Here is a 23,884-nt window from a genome sequence, read left to right as displayed (position 1 = left end):
GCCAGCTGTTCAAGATTTTAATAAAGGGAGAAAGCGATTTCTTCTATTATCCATAGAGAAAAGTCAATTTTCAAAGGCTTCTCAAACCACATTTCTCAGTCCAAGAAAAGAGAATTGGAAACGTTGAGAGTTCTGTGGGGTTGCCCCAGTGTCTCAAATCCATCTTTTGATTTCCATTCATCCACCAATGTTTTTAAATCATGAAATTGGTGTAACAGCATACCAGCAATAAAAGTTCTATAAATAGCTTTTAATTAGTTTATCAAATGGAGTATATGAGACTCTCGGTTTGAGCATCCCCAGTGGAGTCTGTAACTCCAGGTCCAGGAACCTGATGGCCCTCTAACCACTGCAGGTACCAGGTACATACATGTATGCAGGCCAAACACTCTTAAAACAAATGAGTGGAAAAGAATGTTTGCGATGTAAAATTTATAGATGGGATCACTGGGCATCACGACACTTACTTTTGAGTAGTCATCAATCGCCAACACTTGGTTTGTTTTCTCGTACATCTCCCCTCTCTTGAAATAGAGGTTGGCGTCTTTGGGCCTGCACTTAATGGCCTGACTATAGTTCAGAATTGCCAACGTAATATCCTTCTTCTCTCTGAAAATCTCTGCCTTTGACAAGTATGCCTCTATAAAGAAAAGAGGCAAAACTCCACTTTACAATTTATTCATTAGCTGTAAAACTTTAAAGCAGCAATCCCTCTCCAAAACTGTAGTCTTCCAATGATTTTGAATAGTGTACTTTATTTCATTTTTCTTAAGCCCGTGCCTTATTTTTCCCTCAATGTCTGAATACTCATTTGCAATTTTAAGCAGTTACTCTAAAGTAGCAAAATTACCACTCACCTCCAAATCTCTTTGAAACGTTTCAGTCTTACCAGATGCAATGAAATGTTAAGTTTGCATGACGCAGAACTGTATGAACTCTTAGCACACAGAGAGCAGCACAGATCAGAAACATTCAGCCATCTTCTATATACTATGTGATCTGTGAGCACTAGGGATTCAAAGATGGCTGTGACATTCCCACGTTTCTAGAAAGCTCTGTATGCAGGCATTCAGAGAGTTAGAAAACTTATGGCAATACAGCACGGTTGCAGCCCAACAGCTCTCATGCTGAAAGGCATGGCCAAGAGATTTACAAAGCACACACCCCCATTATGAATGAGTTCATATTCTCCTTATGAGATAAATGCAAGGGATCGGGCCAAAACAGATCTCCAGGGCATAAATTCGAACAGAATGAGTTTGTTTATTTTTTTAACAGTGTAAGGCTATATGAGCTCTGCATTTATAATATTAAAAAAAATTTATTTTTAAAGCTGAAGACATTCACACCACTCATGCAGAACTTCTAACATTCGTGTCTATTTGTAACAATGACAAGAGTTGAGATGAAGCAACAGGCACTAGAACTGGCTCCACACGCCACCCACCTGCATTGTTTTTATTGTACTTATTTATGAAATTCAAGTCATCCAAAGCATCATTAATTTTGTCTTGGAAAAGATAAATAAAATGTCTGTGCCAATAGGCATTTAGAAACATCGGCTCCACAAATATGGTCTGAAAAACATGTGTACAAAGCCAGGTGAGGTCATTTGCAAAAGGAAGAAATGCTACTAAATGACTTTCTCCAGCTCACATGTGTGCCAATAAGACCTCCCCACCCCCAAATCTAGTGTTCTAATAAGTATCCGAAAGTGTTAATACTTGTATTTCACACTCACATAAGCTGTTCAACAATCATTTGCTATTCAACATCTCAATGAAGAACTTACAGTATTACAAAAGTAATGTAAACGGTAAACTGTGTTGTCTTTATTTTTTAAAACTTACTTCCTGCAGGTCATTCATGGCACTTTGCAGCTTTCCCAGTTTTCGATAAATCGCTCCACGCCTACAATATGCAAATGCATGATTCTTTTGCCCATTTTTTATTTCTTGAGTCAATTTCTCCACTTCAGATTCATAGTACTTAATGACCTCCCGTGGAAGATTACACTTCACATGGTCACTTAACTCTATTTTGGAGAGCTCTATCACTGGCTCCGGAACATCGTTCTGAACAGATGATGCAACTGGTGTGCGTGTTTTCTGAGGTCTGTCTTTAGCAAATAGCTCAATAACCCATTTCAGAGGATCAGTATTTTCTGGTATTCCTCCTTTGCTTTGAGCAAACTTATCAAAGTTTGGAAGTGTGGGCACGCTGGGGCACCGTATTGGAAGGTCATAGAATGGAACTTTCAGGAAATACTTTCTCTCTCCAGGAAGTACTCCATGAGATACTGATCTGGTTTCAAAAAAAATGAATATTATTCTTAGTTACAGAAATACAATTGCCTTTCTGATCAATGATTCAAACTCGACTACACACAAAAATTGCTGTTTTTCTTTTATCAAAAAAATGCTAATTTTATGTAACCTGAGTTCACATTTTCAGTCATTAACTGTAATGTAGTATGAAGACTGTTAACTAAATGGAAATGTATTTCTAATATGTCAGGCTTTCTAGACTGTTTCATGATGCCTATGGCACTCCGGCCTAATCTTTTTTTTTTTTTTTTTTTTTTTTTTTTTTTTTTTTTTTTTTTTTTTTTGTTATTTCCAATGGAATACTTAATAAGGACTTTTATTTCACATATATTTTTTTACAGTCACCGAGGTGTTAAATTATACATCGCATTGTCAAGCACATAGCACCATTTCTTCATTCACAGAAGTAAAATCTTTGAGTGTTACTATATTTCTTCTTTTTTTTTCATGAACTTCACACAGTCTGTGACTTGTTTCTGGGGTGTTCAAAATTTCTGGGGTTAGTATCCCATTATCAGTGACTGCATATTATGTCTGTTCTTTTGTGACTGGGTTACCTCACTCTCGCTCTCTAACGAAAGGACTGTAGTGGGGACTTCAGATGGTAAACAGAGGGGAGAAAGGAACTACTTCTTCCAAAGGCTACAGAGAATCAGAACTTGAACCTTATTTCTTCCATAAATTAATCATTCAAGTGCTTTCAAATGATGCAGCCCACTGACTACCTGGCTCCTCTAGTCACGTTTCTAATTTCTGTGCCAGGTGGATTGTTTGCGCTCCCACATGGTCTTAGCCCCTAGATGCCACAAGAATCATTGCTTCCTTCTACCATACACCATTGTCATATGTTCCCCAAATTATCCTAAAATGAGAATGCACTCAGGTTAGTAGAAAGTGTTTTGTATAAGATGGGAGCTCAGGAAATTCACAGAAAGGACAGCATACAACCAGGGCCCAGGTAACACATGGAACGTAGTACTGCCATGTAGTGGAATTAAAGCTTATCACCAGTTCTGGCTAGAAGGAGTGTTCTGGAGAAAGGCAAGAACCTACAAAGTCAAGTGTGAGTCATTTAGTTACTAGGTCAAAACGAGTGCTCACAGTAATCACTTGGGCATGTTTTAAAGGAATTTTTCTTTTATTTTTTAATTTTTTTTCATGCAAAATATTTTTATCATGCTTCCCCCTCCTCAGGTCCTTCAAGATCTGCCTCACCTCCCTAATCCCCCAATGTCATGTTGGTTCTCTTTTTTTCTGTCTTTCTCCCAGCAGAAAAACAAAAACAAAAATCAAAGCAAACAACAATACAGTAAGACAAAAAGAAAAAATGCCAAACAAAGCAAATAAAACAAAAAGTCCACAGAAATGTTACTGACCGTAGATTTGTGTCGGCCAGCTACTCCTGGGCATCGGGCCCGCCCTGGAGTGTGGTTGGCATACCCTGTGACCCTCCATTGAAGAAAACTGATTTTACTTCTCATGGCAGCTGTCAATCACAATTAGCTTCCTGGGTAAGGGTGGGAGTTTGTGTCCATGTTCCAGTCTCATAGCTGAACCCATCTCCCCTAAACCCATGCAGGTTCTGTGTGCTATCACTGTCTCTGTGTGTTCATATGTGCATCAGTCCTGTTGTGACTGAAAGTGTTTCCTTAAAGTCATCCATAACATCATCACATCATCTGTCAGCCCACATGCTTTTCCCACTTCCTCTTCCACATCGGTCACTGAGTCGTGATGAGGTAAGGGTTTGATGAAGACATCCATTTAAGACTGACTTCTCCAAAGTCAGTCAGTCAGTCTGTCTATCTCTCTCTCTCTCTCTCTCTCTCTCTCTCTCTCTCTCTCTCTCTCTCTGTACATTGACCAGATGTGGGTAACTCTGGGTCAGTTACTGTCTACAGAGAGGAAGCTTCTCTGATAAGAGCTGAGAGAAACACTTTAAAAGAACAGAATAGTGGTGGTACCTACTTAAAGCCCAAACCCCTAAATGCAGCAAGGTAATGAAGTTACTGTGAGATGAACACAAAACTAAATATGCAGACATGGAAAATGGAATATTTCCCCCAAAATTCCAGTTATCTTTTCTAACAGGAGAGACTGGCTGAGACATTATATCCCTCAGCTGGAGATGCAGTCTCCCCCTTCGTAAACAGCTGTTAATGACTATACTGTCATATTGCCTTATACTTGTGTTGCGTTACACTGGATCACCACACAGGATCCCAAAGTCTTTCAGCTGTGAGATCTGAATACATTTACCCAGCCACAGTTGCCAGTACCATATCCATATGGCTGGTGGCCCTAGTTAGTGCAGCTTGGGTTACAGTACCTTAGCAATGTCTAGAAGATTATCTTAGAAGTTACCGTACATCAGAAATACATAGGAGGCTTGTTGAAAGGCAGATTTTTTTGGTCCTTCATAATCTCTAATTTAGGAGGCATAAGGTGAGGTCCTGGAGTTACATTATAACAAGTTTCCACATAAAATACACTGATAACAAGAATAATGCTCTAAGAACCACTGACTGTCACAAGAGTGAGCTCTTAAAATCCTTGGGGAAAGGAGAGCTGATCTGCAAACTGTAGCATCCCTAGTCAAACTCTAAGCCCTGGAGGGGAAACAGAAAATGCAAATGCAACGGCACATATACTATAGATCCTGATCTCAGAGGCAGAGGTAAAGAAGTAGAGGATGAAGAAGGAACTGATATGGTTTGGTGGTCCCAGTGGGATAAATATGGCTGTAGAGTGGTGAGTCCCACCAAAACCTACCTATCCAGCACAGACACCAAAGACACAATTACAAAGATTAACCACAAGAACGGAATGGTAATAAAAGGGTTCTATTTTGCAAGGACCTGTGGCAATAACTTAATGGCTACAGTTTTTTTTTTTTTTTTCAGTGATAGGACAGATGGACAGACTGCTAAGGTATTGTTGGACTTAGATAAGTAAGAATCTTCTGGGTCTTCTGGGCATAAAAACTAACTGGCTATATATTTAAGATTTCTGTCATTTTGCCCAGATCTCAGAACCAGAAAAAGTTCACAACCTAAAACCTCACCTAAGATGAAGCACAGGCCAGATCTCACTGAGTGACACATGCATCCACAAAATTACCCCCAACGAGTCTAAACACTAGTGTTCTGGCCTTCTGGGGGATACAGATAGATACTCACTCTATGTTTTTTTAAGATTTATTTATTGTGTGTGAGTACACTGTCCTGTCTTCAGACACACCTGAAGAGGGCATCAGATCCCATTACAGAAGGTTGTAAATGATGATGTGGTTTCTGGGAACTGAACTCAGGACCTCTGAAAGAGCAGTCAGTGCTCTTAACTACTGAGCTATCTCTCCAGCCCCTATATACTCACTCTAAACTTAACATGACACTGAGCCAATAAAATTAAAGAATTAATTAAGCAAGTGCTAAGAAGACTTCTACTAGCCCATCACTATCTAATAATGGATCTGTGGAGGCAAGGATGGCCCCTGTAGTCATTTTCTTATCCTGGAACATGTAGCAGAAAAGAGTAAATTAGAAAAAGTTCAGTGTAGACAAGAATATAATGGTAGTAAAAACAAGACATAAAACTCTGGAGGTGCCTCATCCTAGCCCACACCATCCTCCAGTAAGGCAGCACACATTAAAATACACCAGGTGACTGTTGAAACTACACATTCACAGTAATATCAGCATCAGCAATGTCAAAGACACATACAGGTGACCACTCCATTTCCTGTTTGGCCTGTAGTAAAACCAAATGTCTGGAAAAAATTCTTACAACTTTTGAAGGTAAATTTAACCAGGTTTTCATTACAATGACCACCTTAGTTCAAGATGTACTAAAGCAATGTGCACACCTTCTGACACTTGATCTGAAGCTTTTGTTCTGGCTTTCTTTCCAAAGCCATGATATAGTTATCAAGGGAAGTATTTTAGTTAGGGTTTTACTGCTGTGAACAAACAGTATAACCAAGGCAACTCTTATAAGGACAACATTTAAGTTAGAGCTGGCTTACAGGTTCAGAAGCTCAGTCCATTATCATCAAGGCAGGAACACAGCAGCATCAAAGCAGGCATAGTACAGTAGGAGTTAAGAGTTCTACAACTTCATCTGAAGGCTGTTAGAAAAATACTAGGTTCCAGGGAGCTAGGATAAGAATATTAAAGCCCATACCCACAGTGACACACTTACTCCAATAGGGCCACACCTTCTCATAGTGCCACTCCCAAGGATATACAAACTATCACAGGAGTTTCACCTTTTACACAGCAGGGTCAGTAGTAAAGTAGACCTTTACTGGTCTGCCCATGATTTCACCTCTCCTATAATGTCACTATGATGTGAAACTAAACTGACATGCATTCCTAACAGACCTTTATCTGACTCTCATCATGCCTACCTACTCCTTGTATGGTCTCGATCATCTGGGAAAACCATCATATTTTCAATTGATCCAGTAAAAATACTTGGGCATATCCCTGATTTCTTTCTTTCTTGTATCTTTCCAATAGTCCATGAGCAAATATTGTAGGCTGTCCTCCTAACATCTGTCTAGAATGTGGTCACTTTTCATGAGCTGAATTGCTCTCATTTCAGACCAAACAGCCATTTTTCACATGAGCCGTTCAATAGCTTTCTTATAGGTTTCTGTGCTACCATTATAATTTAATTTATACCACTACTATGGGGAAGGTAGGCTGTGTTAGGAAGCCTAATTCTCGAGTGAGACCAGTTGAAGTCCCAGGAGTAGTAAACAAGACGGCAGGAGCTTCCTAATCTCTCAAGAATCAGAAATTTTCACGCTACCATGAGCAGTGCACCAGTGCATGGCCCCTCAAGGCATTGACCACACCCCAAGTCCCTCCCCTGCACGTAGACATGACTGCCCATAAGCTCTAGGCAGAAGCAAGAGTGCTCCAAAATATGTAGACAAGGTCTTCCCAAGCCCTGAGGCCAAGCCAACAGGAAGCTGGTTGTCTGACCCTGAACCATTTCAAAACTGTATTTAGAGGGGAGATGGGCGCGAAAGTAAAGCAAGACATGTGTAGAAATCATTCCTCCACCTGACATCCTTTGTTCTAAAGAGCTGATAACACCTCCGATTGGGAAGAGATTTTCTATACCGAAGTTTCTTGCATCCTGTGTAGGAGCCTCTTGCCAGCCTGGTTCAGCTTAGATTGGTGCCCAGTGGCAGCAGTTTTCTGCCGCATCCTGCCAAGTGGCAGAGGTGGCACAGGCTGCCTTTTCCCCAGCCAAAGAACTGTGTAGGACTCCTAGCACCAGGTCCCACATACTACCATGCTGAGGCTCTTGGAAGATGCATTTGATCATTTCAGCATACTGTTCTCTGATCTCGAGTTCTCCTTTTATATTTAAAGATACAAGACATTTATTGTAGCCTACAAACATGTGTCTTCTCAAGTTCAAAAAAACTTAGAAATAATACATTTTCCTTTGTAAATTTATGTGTATGGTGTTTGTATGTATGTAGACAAGTGTGTATGAGTACAAACACCCATGGATGTACACATAGACTCCAGAGGAGGATGTTGGGTGTCACACACTATCACTCTCCACTTTACTCCTGAATCACAGTATCTGACTGAGCCTGAAGCTCTATTTCAGCTAGCTAGCTAATGAGCTGCTGGGCCTACCTGTCTCTACCTTTCCCCATCCTTAATGCTGGGTAACAGGCACAAGCAGCCATGCCCATCATTTTTGTATGGGTACAGGCAATTTGAACTCAGCTTCCTGCGATTATAAAAGCATTCATACCCATTAAGACATCTCTAGAGCTTCAACTTATGGGCACTCTTCCTAGTAATTTCTCATTGATCACTTACTGTGGCCAATAGGTGGATATTATCCCTCAAACACTTCTTGACCTTATTTTCTTATCAGTCTCTAGTGTTCCAGAGGCTGGTCTTCGTGCTGTCCAAAAGCAATGAGCATATTCTGCAACTCAGGGCTTTTGCACTTGCTTTAATCTCTTCTTAGGAGATTTTAACATGTCGTCTGAGCACTCTGCCTGCTACAGCAGCTCCTGTATTATTCTCCTGTAGTATTGTACTGTACTACTCGACCCTGCCTTATCCTCTTCATAATATTTATCATGCCCTTACTATTACTAGTTAATCTCTCCGCTATCCCTTTTCCCTCCAGAATATAGACTCTGTGAGGGCAGGAGATTGCTTAGCATTCTTCACCATCCTCATTGCGGTTTCCTATCCAGAATAGTAACCGGTGTGTGGAAGGTGCTCGGTAAATTTATTCTAAAGGAATGAACTGCTCGGCTAAAGTAATCATTTCCTTTACAACCTGCTCACTTCTTACTTCAACTTGCAGTAGCTTCCAGCTTCAAAGCAGAGGCAACTCTCACTTTTAAGATCCATTTATGAAGTAAATACTTGAAATTAAAATGTACCTATATTTCATTTACAGCTTGTATATTTTGTTTACAGCTCTGTAAATCTGGAGAAGACCACAGTTACGTGTTCAGTTTTGGAGCCCACTTAGTCTGTTCTGCAAGATACTCATAGTGAATGGAACTTTATTTTGAGAATCCATGGTTTCCACTGATTTCCTCCCAAAAAAAGGCTTTTTAAAAAGAAAGTGAAAAGGTTACTTTTAACCATTAACATATGCTCAGTATATTTTTTAAAAATTAAGCGTTTAGAAGGCATAAGTAAACGTCTGAGGAGTCTCTTCTTAGTCAGTCCCCACCAACTACCTATGGCTCAAAAACAATCAATGCCAGAACTTAATGGATATAGTCCCATGTTCTCTATGTAATACGCAAACACACATTTAACATGCATATGCATAAAGGATAATCTGTTCCCACAGGTTTGTTCAAATGTGTTCCCATGTACACATTCAAAACTATGTTAACGGTGACTTAATGACAGGTCTGCAATAGTTTCTAGGTTTTTTTTTTTTACAATGAGGATATTATCTTACTAGCTGATAAAATAATTATAATATCTTAAAGGGAACTAGGACCTGTTAGACAAGTTTCTAGAGGAATGTAAAAAGCAAACACAGATAATGGGTGAACTTTTACAAGGAAAAGCTATAGTCTTGGATCACTGAAATTAAATAGCCCAAATTAAAAGAGAAAAAAAGGGGAAAAAAGGCATGGTCAGAAAGTCTGGATCCACATTTTTCACAGGCAGGAGTATGGTTCGCGGTTTCTCGGGTGAAGGAACAAGATTGTAAATTAAGCTGCTAGTTCATCTGCCACGCAGGGAGGCCAGGTTCTCAGGGCGAAATATGTGTACTTGTATTTATCTTGAGGTGAGATGTGGCACTGGTGGAGGGAACAGGGAAGTTTTAACCAGCTTAAATGTCTTGCTCAAGATATTCCATTTGTATGAGGATAATGTTGACTTTGTTGTCTCACTTACGAGACTTCTGAGCTGGAAATAACCTCAGCTGTCAGGATAAGCTCATCTTCCAGATGAGGAAACAGCCTAAGAAACCAAGTGGCTTGGCCTGGTTCGAATGCCAATGTGGAGATGGTTGGCGTCTCCTTGTTGCTGGAACTGAACTTCCTCCAGCCCTCGGAGAATAAGAAAAAGCTGAAACGTGACAGAGGAGCGAAGACATCCCTGACTGAGGGCTCCCTCTAGTCTCTCACTAGCAGGTCTCACAACTGAGGGCTCAGAGCCAAGGATATATCTGAAGGAGCGATGGCTGTGCTGTTGTGCTGGGTGTCTGTCACTCTGCCAGAGCCCAGCTGAGGATGGGAAGCTACAGGGGACAGAAAGGTGATGCGTGAGTCTGGTACCTTAAATTGCCCAAATGACCTTCAGAAGGAGCAGTGTTCTAGAGTCAAGGTCTGACTTGGAAGGTGAATGAATGTGTGTGGGGTTCATTTCAAATCCTCAAGGGAGTCAGCCAAGAATGGCTGTCACTCAGCAAGAGAAAAGCTGGGTGTAAAAGGGTAGGAAGAATATTTCTGAGTCAACAAAAGTAGTTTTTAAAAATCCCTAAATTTAGAAATCAAATTCTTCAGGGTGTTCCGTAATTCATTTTGAGCTAACAATTAGGTTTCAAAGGGAAGTAGAAAGTAATAACACACCATCCAGGATACAGTTATTTCTGGTGGGCCAGTACACAAAGGCCCTCAGACACTTTCTACTGTGGATGTCGCAGCAGATGCACATCTTAATGTAGGTTATTAAAAGGGGCCAACACATTTCTCCAAACCGTGAGAGATGGCTAGATTCCACATACACAGGAGAACATGCTTGTTTGGTTCTTCCTTAGAATGTCTGACCACACTGAACACTATACATTCTAAATCCATCCGTTTGACTGAAAATGCTGTGATTTTATTTTTTTAAAGCTCACTAGTTTACACACACACACACACACACACACACACACACACACACATCTATATTACATTTTCAGAAGGATAACATATAGAAAGGCTAAAGATTAAGGAAAGACTGAATGCAGGCAACAGATATGAGTCATGAAGAAAAGAACAGACAGATAATTTCTTTTCTAGTTCTAACTCTGTCCTGGATTGTGTGTTTGGTGTGGTGGATAAGTACATAAAAATAGATTTGGAATCAAAAGCATAAAATCCAATGTGAAGCTCTACCGCTTCTGTTCCCACTGTCTAACCATACAGAACTTCACTAACTTGTATAGTCTTTGGCTCTGGTTAATTTCAATGTGGGGGTTTTAATTTTCTTCGACTTTTTTTATAATAAATTTTAAACAGATTTTTAAATGGTGAAACAAAATGACAAAAGCTCTGTAAGCACTGCAAAAACTCCCAGAAAGCATTTAATCTGCTATTATTTTAGATAACAGCCACCACTGGAGGAGCAGTCAAAGTGGCATGGTCTTGTCTCTTTACTCGGAGGACAAAGGTTCACACTTTGAAATCAGCAAATGTATCAAAGGTGCATAGCAAAGGTCTGATTGTTCCCTAAGGGATCTTTTCTAACTCAGAGAAATCTGTCTGAAACCTCCATATGATGCTGAGCAGCAGGAAAAGCTTGCTGGAGCTGTGGAGACCAGCGTGCACCTCAGGTCTGAACTGGACTCCCTGCTGTCACCTACAAAGTTCTAAATTCCCAGCTCCTAAGATACTGTCACCAGCCACACCAAGGAGCTAGCATGTTTTAATAACAATGAAACATTCCTACTCCTTTTCACCAGGAAAACCCTTACATTTTAATTAGGCATAAGTTAATTAGACTCTATATTCTGAGAATATCTAGGGGGAAAAATGTATCCCCAGGCTTTCTGGAAATTTCCATATTAGCCTTGGTTGCAAGGAGCACCTATGTCTTCAACAGTAAGCATGAACCAGGCCTTTGCACTCTTCCTATTTCAGACCCTCCACATTATGAAAACAGGCTAGCTACTGTTAGCTCCAATTGGGGTGAAAATAAAATTATTTTTTGTGTGTATGTATTGATCCTTGAAGACAGGTTCACAACACACAAAATGGTTACAATTACTATATTTATTACACAGCCCGACAAATATCTTTAAACAGTTAAATATTAGCAGTCTGTTTTGATTTTGGAATAGATGGAATTGGTTTGGAATAAAGATTGGATCTGTGCATCAAGACAGTTTAGCAAATATATCGTTAACATTTTTTCTCCTTTACACAGAGAGACATAAAATGGATTCAGTCTTAAAACAGGAAGTTAAATCATCCATGTATTTGCACTATGAAATAGCTACATATTTTAAAATTGGAGCTTTACTCTTTAGCTAGCATATTTCCCAAGAAGTATAAACAGGAACGATTCTGGATCAAATCATAAAATTAAGTCCTTAAAGGATAACACAATACCGCCTCCCCCCCCCCCCACCCAGCCACTTGAACAGAACCTTTGTAGTTTTCTCGGAGGCCTGGAGAGCAGTTCATACACTTGTGCGGTCTTCTGGAACTTATGCCCTTTCTTTACTTGTTTCTTCTTCTTACTGGGAAACACAATGTAGCTAATGCCAGCCTTTCTTGATGCTTCAATGAGAGAAAAAGACAGGCATTTCATGCTTTCTGACTCATGCAAGGTTTCCAGGCTGCCTTTTAGGGGCAGGTCAAGCAACATCCTTTGCTTGGCAAGCTGGCGCTCCAGCTCCTTCTTCTTCTGGTATTTCAACTGCTTCAAGTTGCTGTCTATATCATCCTTCATTATAAATGGTGGTGGGGTCTCTTCTTTCCACAACTCAACTGCAGACTTTGATCTCTTCATAAGAAAACAGGGGTGGAAATTACATATAATAGTTGTTTTATATTTTAAATTACATAATATAGTTGTTCTATATTTTAAATTAATACTATCACAACTGCAATTAGTGTGGTTTGGGTTTATTGTGTAAGTGTGAAACAATGTAGTCTTTAAGTTGTCACCGTGTGTACAAGTTGTATGAAATAACATTTTTCATCATGACATCCTCAGGCATGTATGTAGTGTGTTTTGACCACATTCATCCCTGTCTTTTTCTTATCCCTTCACCCTAATGTTCTTCCTTTCCCCAAATAGTCTCCCTTCTACCTTCATGACTTGAAACATCTAGATCCAGATAGAAAATATCATATTTGTCTTTCTTCATCTGACCTTTCACAACACATGATTGCCTCCAGGCTACATCCAGCTGCCCTCAAATGAAACAACTTCACCCTTCTTTGTGGATGATTACTGTTGAGCATTGTGCATGACAAATAGTCTTTATCCATTTCTTTATCTACCTATGACCTCTGCCCTGAGGATAACTTGTCTTCGGTAACTAAAGCTCCAACATTACAGGGATGTATAGATGTGCTTACTGAGTACTGATTTTGATTCATTCAGAATTGTGCCCGGGAGCAGTCAGGTCGAATCATAGCTCTAGACTTAGTTTCCTGACCAACCTTCTTGTTTACTTCCTATAGCAGCTACACTAATTTACATTCCCATTCCTACTGCAAACAGATTCCCTTTGCCCACACCCTCTGTTGTCATGTATTTTATTGGTGATTGCCATCCTAACTAGGATGAGATAAACTATCAAGGTAATTTTGATTTGTGCTTACCTGATGGCTAAGAATGATGACACTTTTCAATATATCAATCATTTGGATTTAAAGTCTTGAAAAATATTTAGTTCATTTGTCTATTTAGTGATTGAGTCTTCTTTCTTTCTATTTGGTTTTTGTTTGCTTGCTTGCTTACGTGCTTACTTGCTTGGTTTGGTTTGTTTGTTTTTTATTTTATTTTATTATTTAGAGCACTTTCTACATTGTATATTAATTCCTATCATACAAATATCTAAGAAGGATTATTTTTGCATTTTGTAAGCTGTCTCTCTGATTTCATTCTGAACAGAAGCCTTGTAATTTATGCAACTCTGGTTCTCAATTCCTGTTATTATGTCCTGAGTCACTGGGGTAATATTCAGAAAGTTGCTGCTCAGACCTTTTGGGTCCTGTTCTTGAATAATTTCAAAGTTAAATGTCTTTTTTTTAACAACTTTATTTTAAAAAACAAAGATATGTGAACAAATATTAAGCATTTTTGCATAAAAGTATATGAACACATTTTTGTCTGTGCTTAGCTTTTTTTTTTTTTTTTGTCAAAGGTTTGATAGTGTACATTAAGGTCTTACTAGATTTATGAACAAAAAGTACATGTAAAACAGGATGTTACTGGAATTGGTCAAAGTTTTGGTGTGTAAGGATTAAGCATAATGTTTTTTTTTCCTTGAACTTCACACGATCTGTGAGTTGTTTCTGGGTGTTCGGAGCTTTCTGGGGTTAGCATCCCATTATCAGTGACTGCATATTATGTCTGCTCTTTTCTGACTGGGTTATCTCACTCAGGATGATATTCTCTAGATGCAACCATTTTCTTTTTTTTTTAACTTTATTTTAAAAAAACAAAGATAAATGTACAGATTTTTAAGCATTTTTGCATAAAAGTATACAAACACATTTTATAAGGTTGTAATTAAGTATTTGTGAGTACCTATACATACACATATGTATATATGTAACAATAATATAGGAAAAGAGGTTATTAATTTGAGGAGATAAGAGAGAAACTGTGAGGGGCTGTAGGAAAAAAGGGGGATGTGATACAGTTCTATTTTAATTAAAATATATTCTATTTTTTCTTTTTTTCTTGATCTTCACACAGTCTGTGGGTTGTTTCTGGGCTGGTCAGGGCTTTCTGGAGTTAGTATCCCATTATCAGTGACTGAATGTTATGTCTGTTCTTTTGTGATTGGGTTATCTCACTCAGGATGATATTCTCTAGATGCAGCCATTTTCTTGAGAATGTTGTTAAGGCCATTTTTCTGATAGCTGAGTAGGACTCCATTGTGTAAATTGTATCCATTCATCTACTGAAGGACATCTGGGTTCTTTCCAGCTTCTGGCTATTATAAATAGAGCTGCAATGAACATTGTGGTGCATGTATCTTTGTTGTATGTTGAAGATTCTCTGGGATAAATGCCCAGAAGTGGAATAACTGGGTCTTCAGGTAGTACTATGTCCATTTTTCTGAGGAATCCCCAGACTGATTTCCAGAGTGCTTGTATCAGTTTACAACCCCACCAATAGTGGAGAAGTGTTCCTCTTTCTCCACAACCTAGCCAGCATCTACTGTCATCTGAGTTTTGGATCTTGGCCAATCTGACTAGTGTGAGGTAGAATCTCAGGTTGTTTTGATTTGCATTTCCTTGATGGCTAAGGATGTTGAGCACTTCCTTAGATGTTTCTCAGTCATTCGATATTTCTCAATTGAGAACATTTTGTTTAGCTCTGTACTCCATTTTTTAATATGGTTGTTTGATTCTCTGGTGTCTAGCTTTTTGAAATCTTTGTATGCCTTGGATATTAGGCCTCTATCTGATGTGGGGTTGGTAAATATCTTTTCCCACACCGTTGGCTGCCATTTTGTTTTCATGATAGTGTCCATAGCCTTACAGAAACATGGAAATCTCATTAAGTCCCATTTGCTGATATTTGACCTTAGAGCTCGAGCCATTGTTGTTCTGTTCTGGCAATTTTCTCCTGTGCCTTTGTGTTCTAAGGTTTTTTCTACTTTCTCTTCTAATAATTTTAGTTTACCTGGTTTATTGTGGAGATCTTTGATCCACTTGCACTTGAGCTTTGTACAAGGAGATAAAAAAGGGTCTATTTTCATTCTTCTTTATGCTGAGTGCCAGTTGGACCAACACCATTTGTTTGAATAGGCTGCCCTCTTTCCATTGAATGTTTACAGCTCCTTTGTCAAAAATCAGGTGACCATATACATGAGGGCTCATTTCTGGATCTTCTATTTTATTTTATTGATCCACGTGCCTATGTCTGTACCAGTAACATGCAGTTTTCAGCAGAATTGCCTTGTAAATAGCTTGAGGTCAGGGATAGTGATTCCTGCAGATGTTTTCTTGTTGTTAAAGATGGATTTCGCTATTCTAGGTCTTTTGTTATTCCAAATGGAATTGCACCTTGCTCTTTCCAACTCAGAGAAGAACTGGGTTGGAATATTGATGGGGATTTCATTGAATATGTAGATTGCTTTTCGAAAGATGGCGATTTTTAAAATGTTGGTCCTTCAAATCCATGAGCATAGGAGATCTTTCCATTTTCTGAGATCTTCCTCAATTTCTTTCTTTACAGGTTTGAAGTTCTTGTCATAGAGGTCCTGCAATTGCTTAGAGTCACACCATGGTATTTCAGAGATTTTGTGACTATTGTGAAGGGTATCTTTTCCCTAATTTCTTTCTCCACATGTTTGTCCTTTGAATATAGGAAGGCTACTCATTTGTGTGAGTTAATTTTATATCCAGCCACTTTGCTGATCTTGTTTATTAGTGGTAAGAGTTCTCTGGTGGTATTTGTGGGGTTGCTTAAGTACACTATTATGTCATCTGCAAATAGTCATGTTTTTACTTCTTCCTTTCAAATTTGTATCCCTTTGATTTACTTTTGCGGTCTAATTTCTCCAGCCAGGACTTCCAGTACTATGTTGAATAGGTAGGGGGAGAGTGGGCAGCCTTGTGGAGTCCCTGATTTTAGTGGGATTGCTTCAAGTTTTCCACCCTTAAGTTTGATGTTGGCTGTTTATTTGCTGTATATTGCTTTTATTATGTTTAGGTATAAACCTTGGATTCCTGTTCTTTCCAAGACTTTTAACATGAAGGGGTGTTGAATTTTGTCAAGTGCTTTCTCAGCATCTAGTGAGATGACCATGTAGTTTTTTTCTTTGAGTTTGTTTATTTGGTGGATTACATTGATGGATTTCCTTATATTAACCCATTTTTGCATGCCACGGATGAAGCCTACTTGATCATGGTGAATGATCTTTTTGATATGTTCTTGGATTCCGTTTTCAAGGATCTTGTTGAGTTTTTTTTGCATCAATGTTCATAAGTGAGATTGGTCTGAGGTTCTCTTTCCTTGTAGGGTCTCTGTGTGGTTTAAGAATGAGGGTTATTGTAGCCTCAAAAAATGAGTTGGGTAAGTTTCCATCTGATTCTATTTTGTGGAATAGTTTAGAGAGTATTGGTGTTATGTCGTCAATAAATGTCTGATAAAATTCTGCACTAAACCCATCTGGACCTGGGCTTTTTTTGGTTAGGAGGCTTTTGATGACTGCCTCTATTTCTTTAGGTGTTATGGGATAATTTGATTTACTAGGTTTACCTAGTCCTGATTTAACTTTAGTACCTTGTATCTGTCTAGGAATTCATCCATTTCCTCCAGATTTTCCAGCTTTGTTGAGTATAGGCTTTTGTAGTATGATCTGATGATTTCTTGAAAATCCTTAGTTTCAGTTGTTATTTTTCCACTTTCTTTTCTGATTTTGTTAATTTGGATACTCTCTCTTTGCCTTCTAGTTAGTCTGGCTAAGGGTTTATCAATCTTGTTGATTTTCTCAAAGAACCATCTTTTGGTTTTGTTGATTCTTTCAATGGTTCTTTTTTGTTTCTATTTGGTCTATTTCTGTCCTAAGTTTGATTATTTCTTGCCGTCTACTCCTCTTGAGTGTATCTGCTTCCTTTTGTTCTAGAGCTTTCAACTGTGCTGTCAAGTTGCTGATGTATGCTCTCTCCAATTTTTTTTTTGGAAGCACTCAGAGCTAAAAGTTTTCCACTCAGTACTGCTTTCATTGCATCCCATTGGTTTGGGTATGTTGTATTTTCATTTTCATTGAATTCTAGAAAATCTTTGATTTCTTCCTTGACCCTGCTATCATTTAACAGAGCATGGTTTTGTTTTCATGTGTATGTGGGCTTTTTGTTGTCTTTGTTGTTGTAAAAGACCAGCCTTAGACCATGGTGATCTGAGAGGATGCAAGGAAGTATTTCAATCTTCTTATATTGATTGAGGCTCGTTCTGTGTCCAATTATGTGGTCAATTTTTGAGAAGGTGCCATGAGGTGCTAAGAATAAGGTATATTCTTTTTTTTAGGATGTAGATACCTAAATTTTTTTCTGTAGATATCTATTAATTCCAGTTGATTTATAACCTCTGCAAGTTTTACAGTATCCTTTTGCTGGGTATAGCAGCTTAGGCTGGCACTTGTGCTCTCCTAGGGTCTGCATGATGTCTGTCCAGGCTCTTCTAGCTTTTATAGTCTCTGTTGAGAAACCAGGTGTGGTTCTGATTGGTCTGTCTTTATATGTTACATGACCTTTTTCCCTTATTTCTTTTAGTATTCTTTCTTTGCATTGGGCACTTGGTATTTTGATTATTATATGTCGGGACGACATTCTTTTCTGCTCCAACCTATTTGGAGTTTAGTAGGCGTCTTTTATGCTCATGGTCATCTCATTCTTAAAGGTAGGAAAGTTTTTTTCTACAATTTTATTGAAGATATTTACTGTACCTCTTAGTTAATATTTTTTGCCCTCTTCTTCTCCTATTATCCTTAGGTTTGGTCTTCTCATTTTGTCCTGGATCTCCTGGACATTTTGGGTGAGGAGCTTTTTGGTTTTTGCATCTTCTCTGACTGTTTTGTCTATGTTTTCAATGTTGTCTTCAGCCCCTATGATTCTCTCTTCCATCTCTTGTAGTCTGTTGAAAATGCTTGCATCTGTGACTCCTGATTTCTTTTTTAGGATTTCTACCTCTAGGGTTGTCTCTTTTAGTGTTTTCTTTATTGTGTCGATTTCTGTTTTAAATTCCTTCTTCCATTCCTTCATCTCTTTGGTTCTGTTTTCTTCTAGTTCTTTGATTTCTTTTAATGATTTTCTTCTTTCTTCTTTAAAAGCTTCTAATTCTTTATGCTTTCCTCCTGTTCTTGTTTACGGATTTCTATCATCATCTTGAGGTAGTATTTGGGGTCTGAGTCTTCTTTTTCTGGAATGTTTGCTGTGATGGGAGAGCTGGGTTCTAGTGTTGCCAGGTTGTCTTGGTTTCCCTGGGGTACGTTTTTTCGCTTTCCTCTTGCCATCTTGTTGTCAGTAATTGGTTCTCGCCTTTCCCTTGGACCTGGCTTGTGTCCCTGGATCTCCACTGGTCCTGGTGGTTGATGGTCCAAGTCCTGTTCTGCACCCAAAAGCCGTTGGCTGGAAACAGAGGTTCCAATGCTGGGTTCCTGGTCCCTGGATCAGGCAGGGCAGGTTCGCACTTTCTGAAAGTGCTCAGCAGAGTTCTCTCTGCCCCCTGGCTAGTTGGAACCCCTTCTCGCCAGACCTGTATCCCTGGGTCCCTGCTGTTCCTGGTGACCCAAAGTTAAATGTCTTACACTAATGTACATGACACCATCTGAACTGAGCTTTAAATATAAGGATCTAGTTTTGATCAGTTTTCCCAGAACCACTTACTAAAGAGGCTATTTGTTTTGATTGTTTGTATTCTGCTTTTGGTGTCTGTGCTGAGAATCTAATGGCTGTAGGGGTATGAGTTCTCCCTTACACTGTCTGTGTCTCTTTTGTGCTATTATGATGCTATCTTTAATGCCGTGACAGTGGTACCATTTTCAGGCAGGTCCTATGATAACTCTAACATGGCACTTGTGCTCGGAACTGATCTGATTTGCCAGTCTTTGTGTTTCTACAGAACTATTTCTCATTTCTTTGAAGAACTTCACCATAATTTTGATACTCATTGAAATGAACTTATAGATAACTTTGGGTCATGTGGCCATATTATATTAGCTCAACCAACCATGAACATAGGTCTTCAATGTGCTATTCCTGTGTTTTACAGCTTTCATTGAAAAGATATTTCACTTCCCTTGTTAGATTTTGTGCTAGTTGTTTTTTATCAAAATCCACAAGTAAGAGTTTCACAAAAGCTATTTATGTATTTAAGATGCACCCATATAAATCATGGCTCTGTATTATTTATTATAATTTGTATCTCATGAGATAGCAACTAAATAAAAGTGTAATGATAAGATTTTCATTGCCAAAAATGCAAACGTTTTTGAGATATAATAGCCAAAAATGTTACAATACCTTTAGTCGTGTATGTGGTGCACTTAAATATTTTTGGATATTCTCATATGATGCAGACTTGTTTAATATTAAATTCTGTAAAATAATCAAGAAAAAGTATGTTAGTCATAGTTAATGTTCAGCAAATTAAAGCAAAGCAAACTCATATGACAGTTGAGTAAGCAATTCTTGTAAATGAATGAAAAGTAGGAACACCAATTAAAATATACGTTCTTACTTATTAAGTCATTTCTTTAATAGATAAGAGCAGGACTTAAGACCTGTCACCTCATTTAGCCAAATGAAAATTATTTTAAATTTCAACCTAAGACAGCAAAGCTGAAGAGCCTGTGTTGTGAAGATGCTCAGAGACAAAGTCTCCTTGCTCATGTAAGTGGACCTGATTTGTGAATATTCTAAAGAGGTGCTGAAACAAGAGGATACATTAGACAGAACCAAGAAAGAAATGCATGCCTGTAATGATTTGTATATGGTTGGCCCAGGGCATGGCACTATCTCTAGGTGTGGTCTTGTTGGAATAGGTGTGTCACTGTGGGTATGGGCCTTAATACCCTAGTCCTAGCTGCCTGGGAGCCAGTCTTCCACTAACAGCCTTCAGATGAAGATATAGAACTCTCAACTCTGCCTGCACCATGCCTGCCTGGATGCTGCCATGCTCCTACCTTGATGATAATGGACTGAGCCTTTAAACCTGTAAGCCAGCCCCAAATATATGTTGTCCCTTATAAGACTTGTCTTGGTCATGGTGTCTGTTCACAGCAGTGAAACCCTAAGACAATCCCTAAACAGTCCCCTGTTTCTACTTTTACTATTTCAGAATGTTATACATGGATATAACATGTTTTAATCTAATACAACCCCCAATTCCCTTCCTGCAATTCTTCCCCTGTATCTTTAACCACTTTTCTTTCCCATGGGCCCTAGTGTTTGAAATCCACTGAGTCTGCTTAGGGCATACCATATCTGCACAGTTTGGAGCTGTCTACTGAAACACCGGTAGCCTCTGATGTCCTACATCTCTGAAGATAACAAACTCTGATTCTCCCTCCCACATCTGTCATAAATTGCCAATTACTCATCAGCCAGGAGTAGAATCTCACGATTCTGCTCCCACTCCACATTGGTATTTTGTCTGGATTAATGTTCTGCAAGTTTTGTGGATGCCGGACAGTCCATTTTTTTAAAGAAACCTCAACCTTTCACTTCAGGGGAGGCAAGCATATCAGCATCACCACTTTCTATAATGTCACCAAGGTGGGTACTATTACATTTAGAGTAAGAAAGCATTGCCATGGTAGAGTAGGAAGCATGTATGTTTGATGTTCTTGACAAATAAAAAGCAGTATCTATAACCCAAAGCAAGTGTCATTTACTGTAAAGAGAGTATAATTTGGGTACAAAGTGAACAGGGAGAGGTCACTTCTGGTTAGGCAAGGACCTTGGATACAACACAGATCCTGGGTAAGGGCAAAGGTATCCCTGTAGATTGCAGAGATGCTGAGAACATCCAGGCCATGTTATCAGTCCCCAACAAAGGGACAGGTGTCAGCAATTTCAGCTCACAAGGAAGGAGAATGTGGGTTGTACGTGGGTGTCAGATGAAAGTAGAGGTGCAAAGGCAGTACGTTCTTGAGACCAGGCTGTGAGGCTCAGCTAAGCACTCTGGATCCATTCATGTGGCAGGTGAAGCTGCTCTTTGCTCAGACATCAGTGACGTAACCATATCTATGTCTTCCAGCTACCGAGGAATGGGCTAAAGCAGCAGCTACTAAAGACGAGACAGGAAGACAGGAAGGTCTGAGAGGTCCCATTGCCACAACCTAGAAAACAAAAATGGCTTCCTGACCCAGAAAGACTGTAATTGGGTGATTTGGTTATTTTTAAAGGGCAGCTATTGTTCTAGGTGCTGCAGATATAGCCATGGTATGGGCAATGACACCCCAGCCCAGTGAGGAATGGATAGATCTGGCACACATCAGGACAAGTAGCCAATAAATGGCGGCACAGAGAGAAGAAAACACTGACTGGGGATCATGACCATGGGCCAAACGTGCTTTCTGGAAATATGAGAGATGAGGCAGAAATACAGTCAGCCGAGAATAGCCAACTAGAAAGGGGTGTGACTCGGCTCAGGACATTGGCTCTCAGTACTATATGATGTGCAGCAGCCCAAGGTGTCGAGGTGGAGCACCAAGCTGAAGGCCCTCATAAAAAGAAAGCTGTCTTAGTTATTGTCCTTAAATTTCAGGACATTAATAAGCCACCAATATGATTAATAACTATATTCATAATGTACACTGAATACGTGTCTCCAGTCCTGCTTATGGCTATGGAGTAGCTGTAAGAACTGTGTCAGGACACCAAAATCACGGGAGCACACTCAAACACCTCTTACTCTGCTCCACGGCTGCAAACGGCTTCCCCTGTGAGCCAAATGGTCATGCGCATGCATTATAGAAATGATGTTTTATAATAACTAGAAACAATTTCTGAGCTAAAGGAGCATATAGTAATCAACTTGAATTCAGAGTAAAAGTTGTACATACCTTATAACTTCTTTTGGTGTAGGTATCTAAAATAATCTCACTCTCCTGGGTATCCGATAATTTCTCAGTTAAGAGTTTGCTTGTCTGAACACTCTGTGGTTTAAAAAATATTAAATTATATATTAAATAATTTCATGAAATACCTTCAGTGTTTACAGTCACTACTGTCTGACTGAACAGCACTGTTAGCAAAATAAAAACCCGCCGTAAAAGAAATTACTTCCAGTGGGGCATGAAAGTCTAACTAGAGATTTCACATTAATACAAATCCACACTGCAGCTCCTGCCTTTAATCAAATGGGAACATGTGTGTGGTTTCAGCAGGGTGAAATCTTAGGAGTTATCAGTGTCATTACATTCTCGTGGATTAGTACTGTATATCTTTCACATCAACACCAGAATTATTAGCAAGACACATAATCAGGCCACACTACTGAGTGACTTCATTTTCAAGTACAAGCAAGTACTTTAAATGTAATCTGGGGTGAATTTTTTCTAAAATTATTTAAGCTTCGGATTGTATCACCCAGTAAAGTCGCAATATATGTGGGTTCTTATAAGATGAAAGGCCTATACAAATTGTGCTCACTAAACATGTTACTTTTTTATCTTATAGGCAGTGATTTTGGTATTCAAAACCCACTAGAAGACAAAAATTTGACAAGCTGACAGTTTCGTGATTAGCTGAACCATGCTGTTTTTTATGTATCTGGTAAGGTTCTAACTTTATGGCTGAAAACACTGAAATTTAAAAATCTGTTTTTACAAGTATTAATGTTATTTTCATTAAAAGTTGGGGGAAACTAAGGTGATATAGAAATCAGAACCATTGGGTTTTGATCATCATTTAATACTGTATATCTTGGAGCTTTTATTTCCATCATTAAACATCCTAACAAAACTCAACTTTGGGGGGGAGGGTTGATTTCACTCACATTGACACTTCACCGTTCATCAGCAGGGCAGAAACCTGGAGGTAGGAGCTGATGCAGAGGCCATGGAGGGATGCTGCTTACTGACTTGCTCCCCATGACTTGCTCAGCCTGCTTTCTTATAGAACCCAGGTCTACCAGCCCAGGGATGCCACCACCCACAATGGACTCTCCCATATCAATCACTAATTAAGAAAATGATGAACAAGTGTTTCTGCTTATAGCTGGATCTTCTGGGGGCATTTTAACAATTGAAGTTCCTTCCTCTCAGACGACTTTAGCTTATGTCAAGGTGACATAAAACTAGCTAGGTCAGTGTATTTTTACAAAATAGCTGTGGCAAAATAATCACTAGTGATAGTAGAAAGACACTTGGACACTACTCTTCTTCAAAGCCTAACTCCCTGATAGAGAAAAGAACTTTCGAGACTGTTTTGCCCCGTGCTTACGTAAGATATTCAAAATATATTGGAATGCCAAGTATTATATATTCAATGGAACACTTTTAACAAAACAAAGGCAATAACGTTTACCCTATAGTTTATGTCAAAACAGTAGAACCTGTTAGCAGTCAGTGGTCGTTCACTGTGAAAAAGGAAGCAAGAAACAAACAACACCAAAAAATGTAACATGGCT

General features: G+C 39.0%; 1 protein-coding gene across 1 annotated transcript in view; it reads right to left on the bottom strand.

The window, feature by feature from the left end:
- TTC6 (tetratricopeptide repeat domain 6) overlaps positions 1–23,884 on the bottom strand; it is a gene marked incomplete at both ends in the record, with an annotated part of 174,830 nt that overhangs the window by 71,118 nt on the left and 79,828 nt on the right. Inside the window, 6 exons of the mRNA XM_080912417.1 lie at positions 468–640; positions 1,448–1,577; positions 1,851–2,304; positions 12,204–12,562; positions 19,771–19,845; positions 22,317–22,409. Coding sequence (XP_080768543.1) covers positions 468–640; positions 1,448–1,577; positions 1,851–2,304; positions 12,204–12,562; positions 19,771–19,845; positions 22,317–22,409 — 1,284 coding nt within the window. The remainder of the gene's footprint in view (positions 1–467; positions 641–1,447; positions 1,578–1,850; positions 2,305–12,203; positions 12,563–19,770; positions 19,846–22,316; positions 22,410–23,884) is intronic.

Source organism: Micromys minutus, assembly GCF_963924665.1.
Source record: "Micromys minutus genome assembly, chromosome: 1".
Classification (NCBI taxonomy): Eukaryota; Metazoa; Chordata; class Mammalia; order Rodentia; family Muridae; genus Micromys; species Micromys minutus.
The sequence above is the reverse complement of the archived record's forward strand: the minus strand, read 5'-3'. Positions and strand labels throughout refer to the sequence as shown.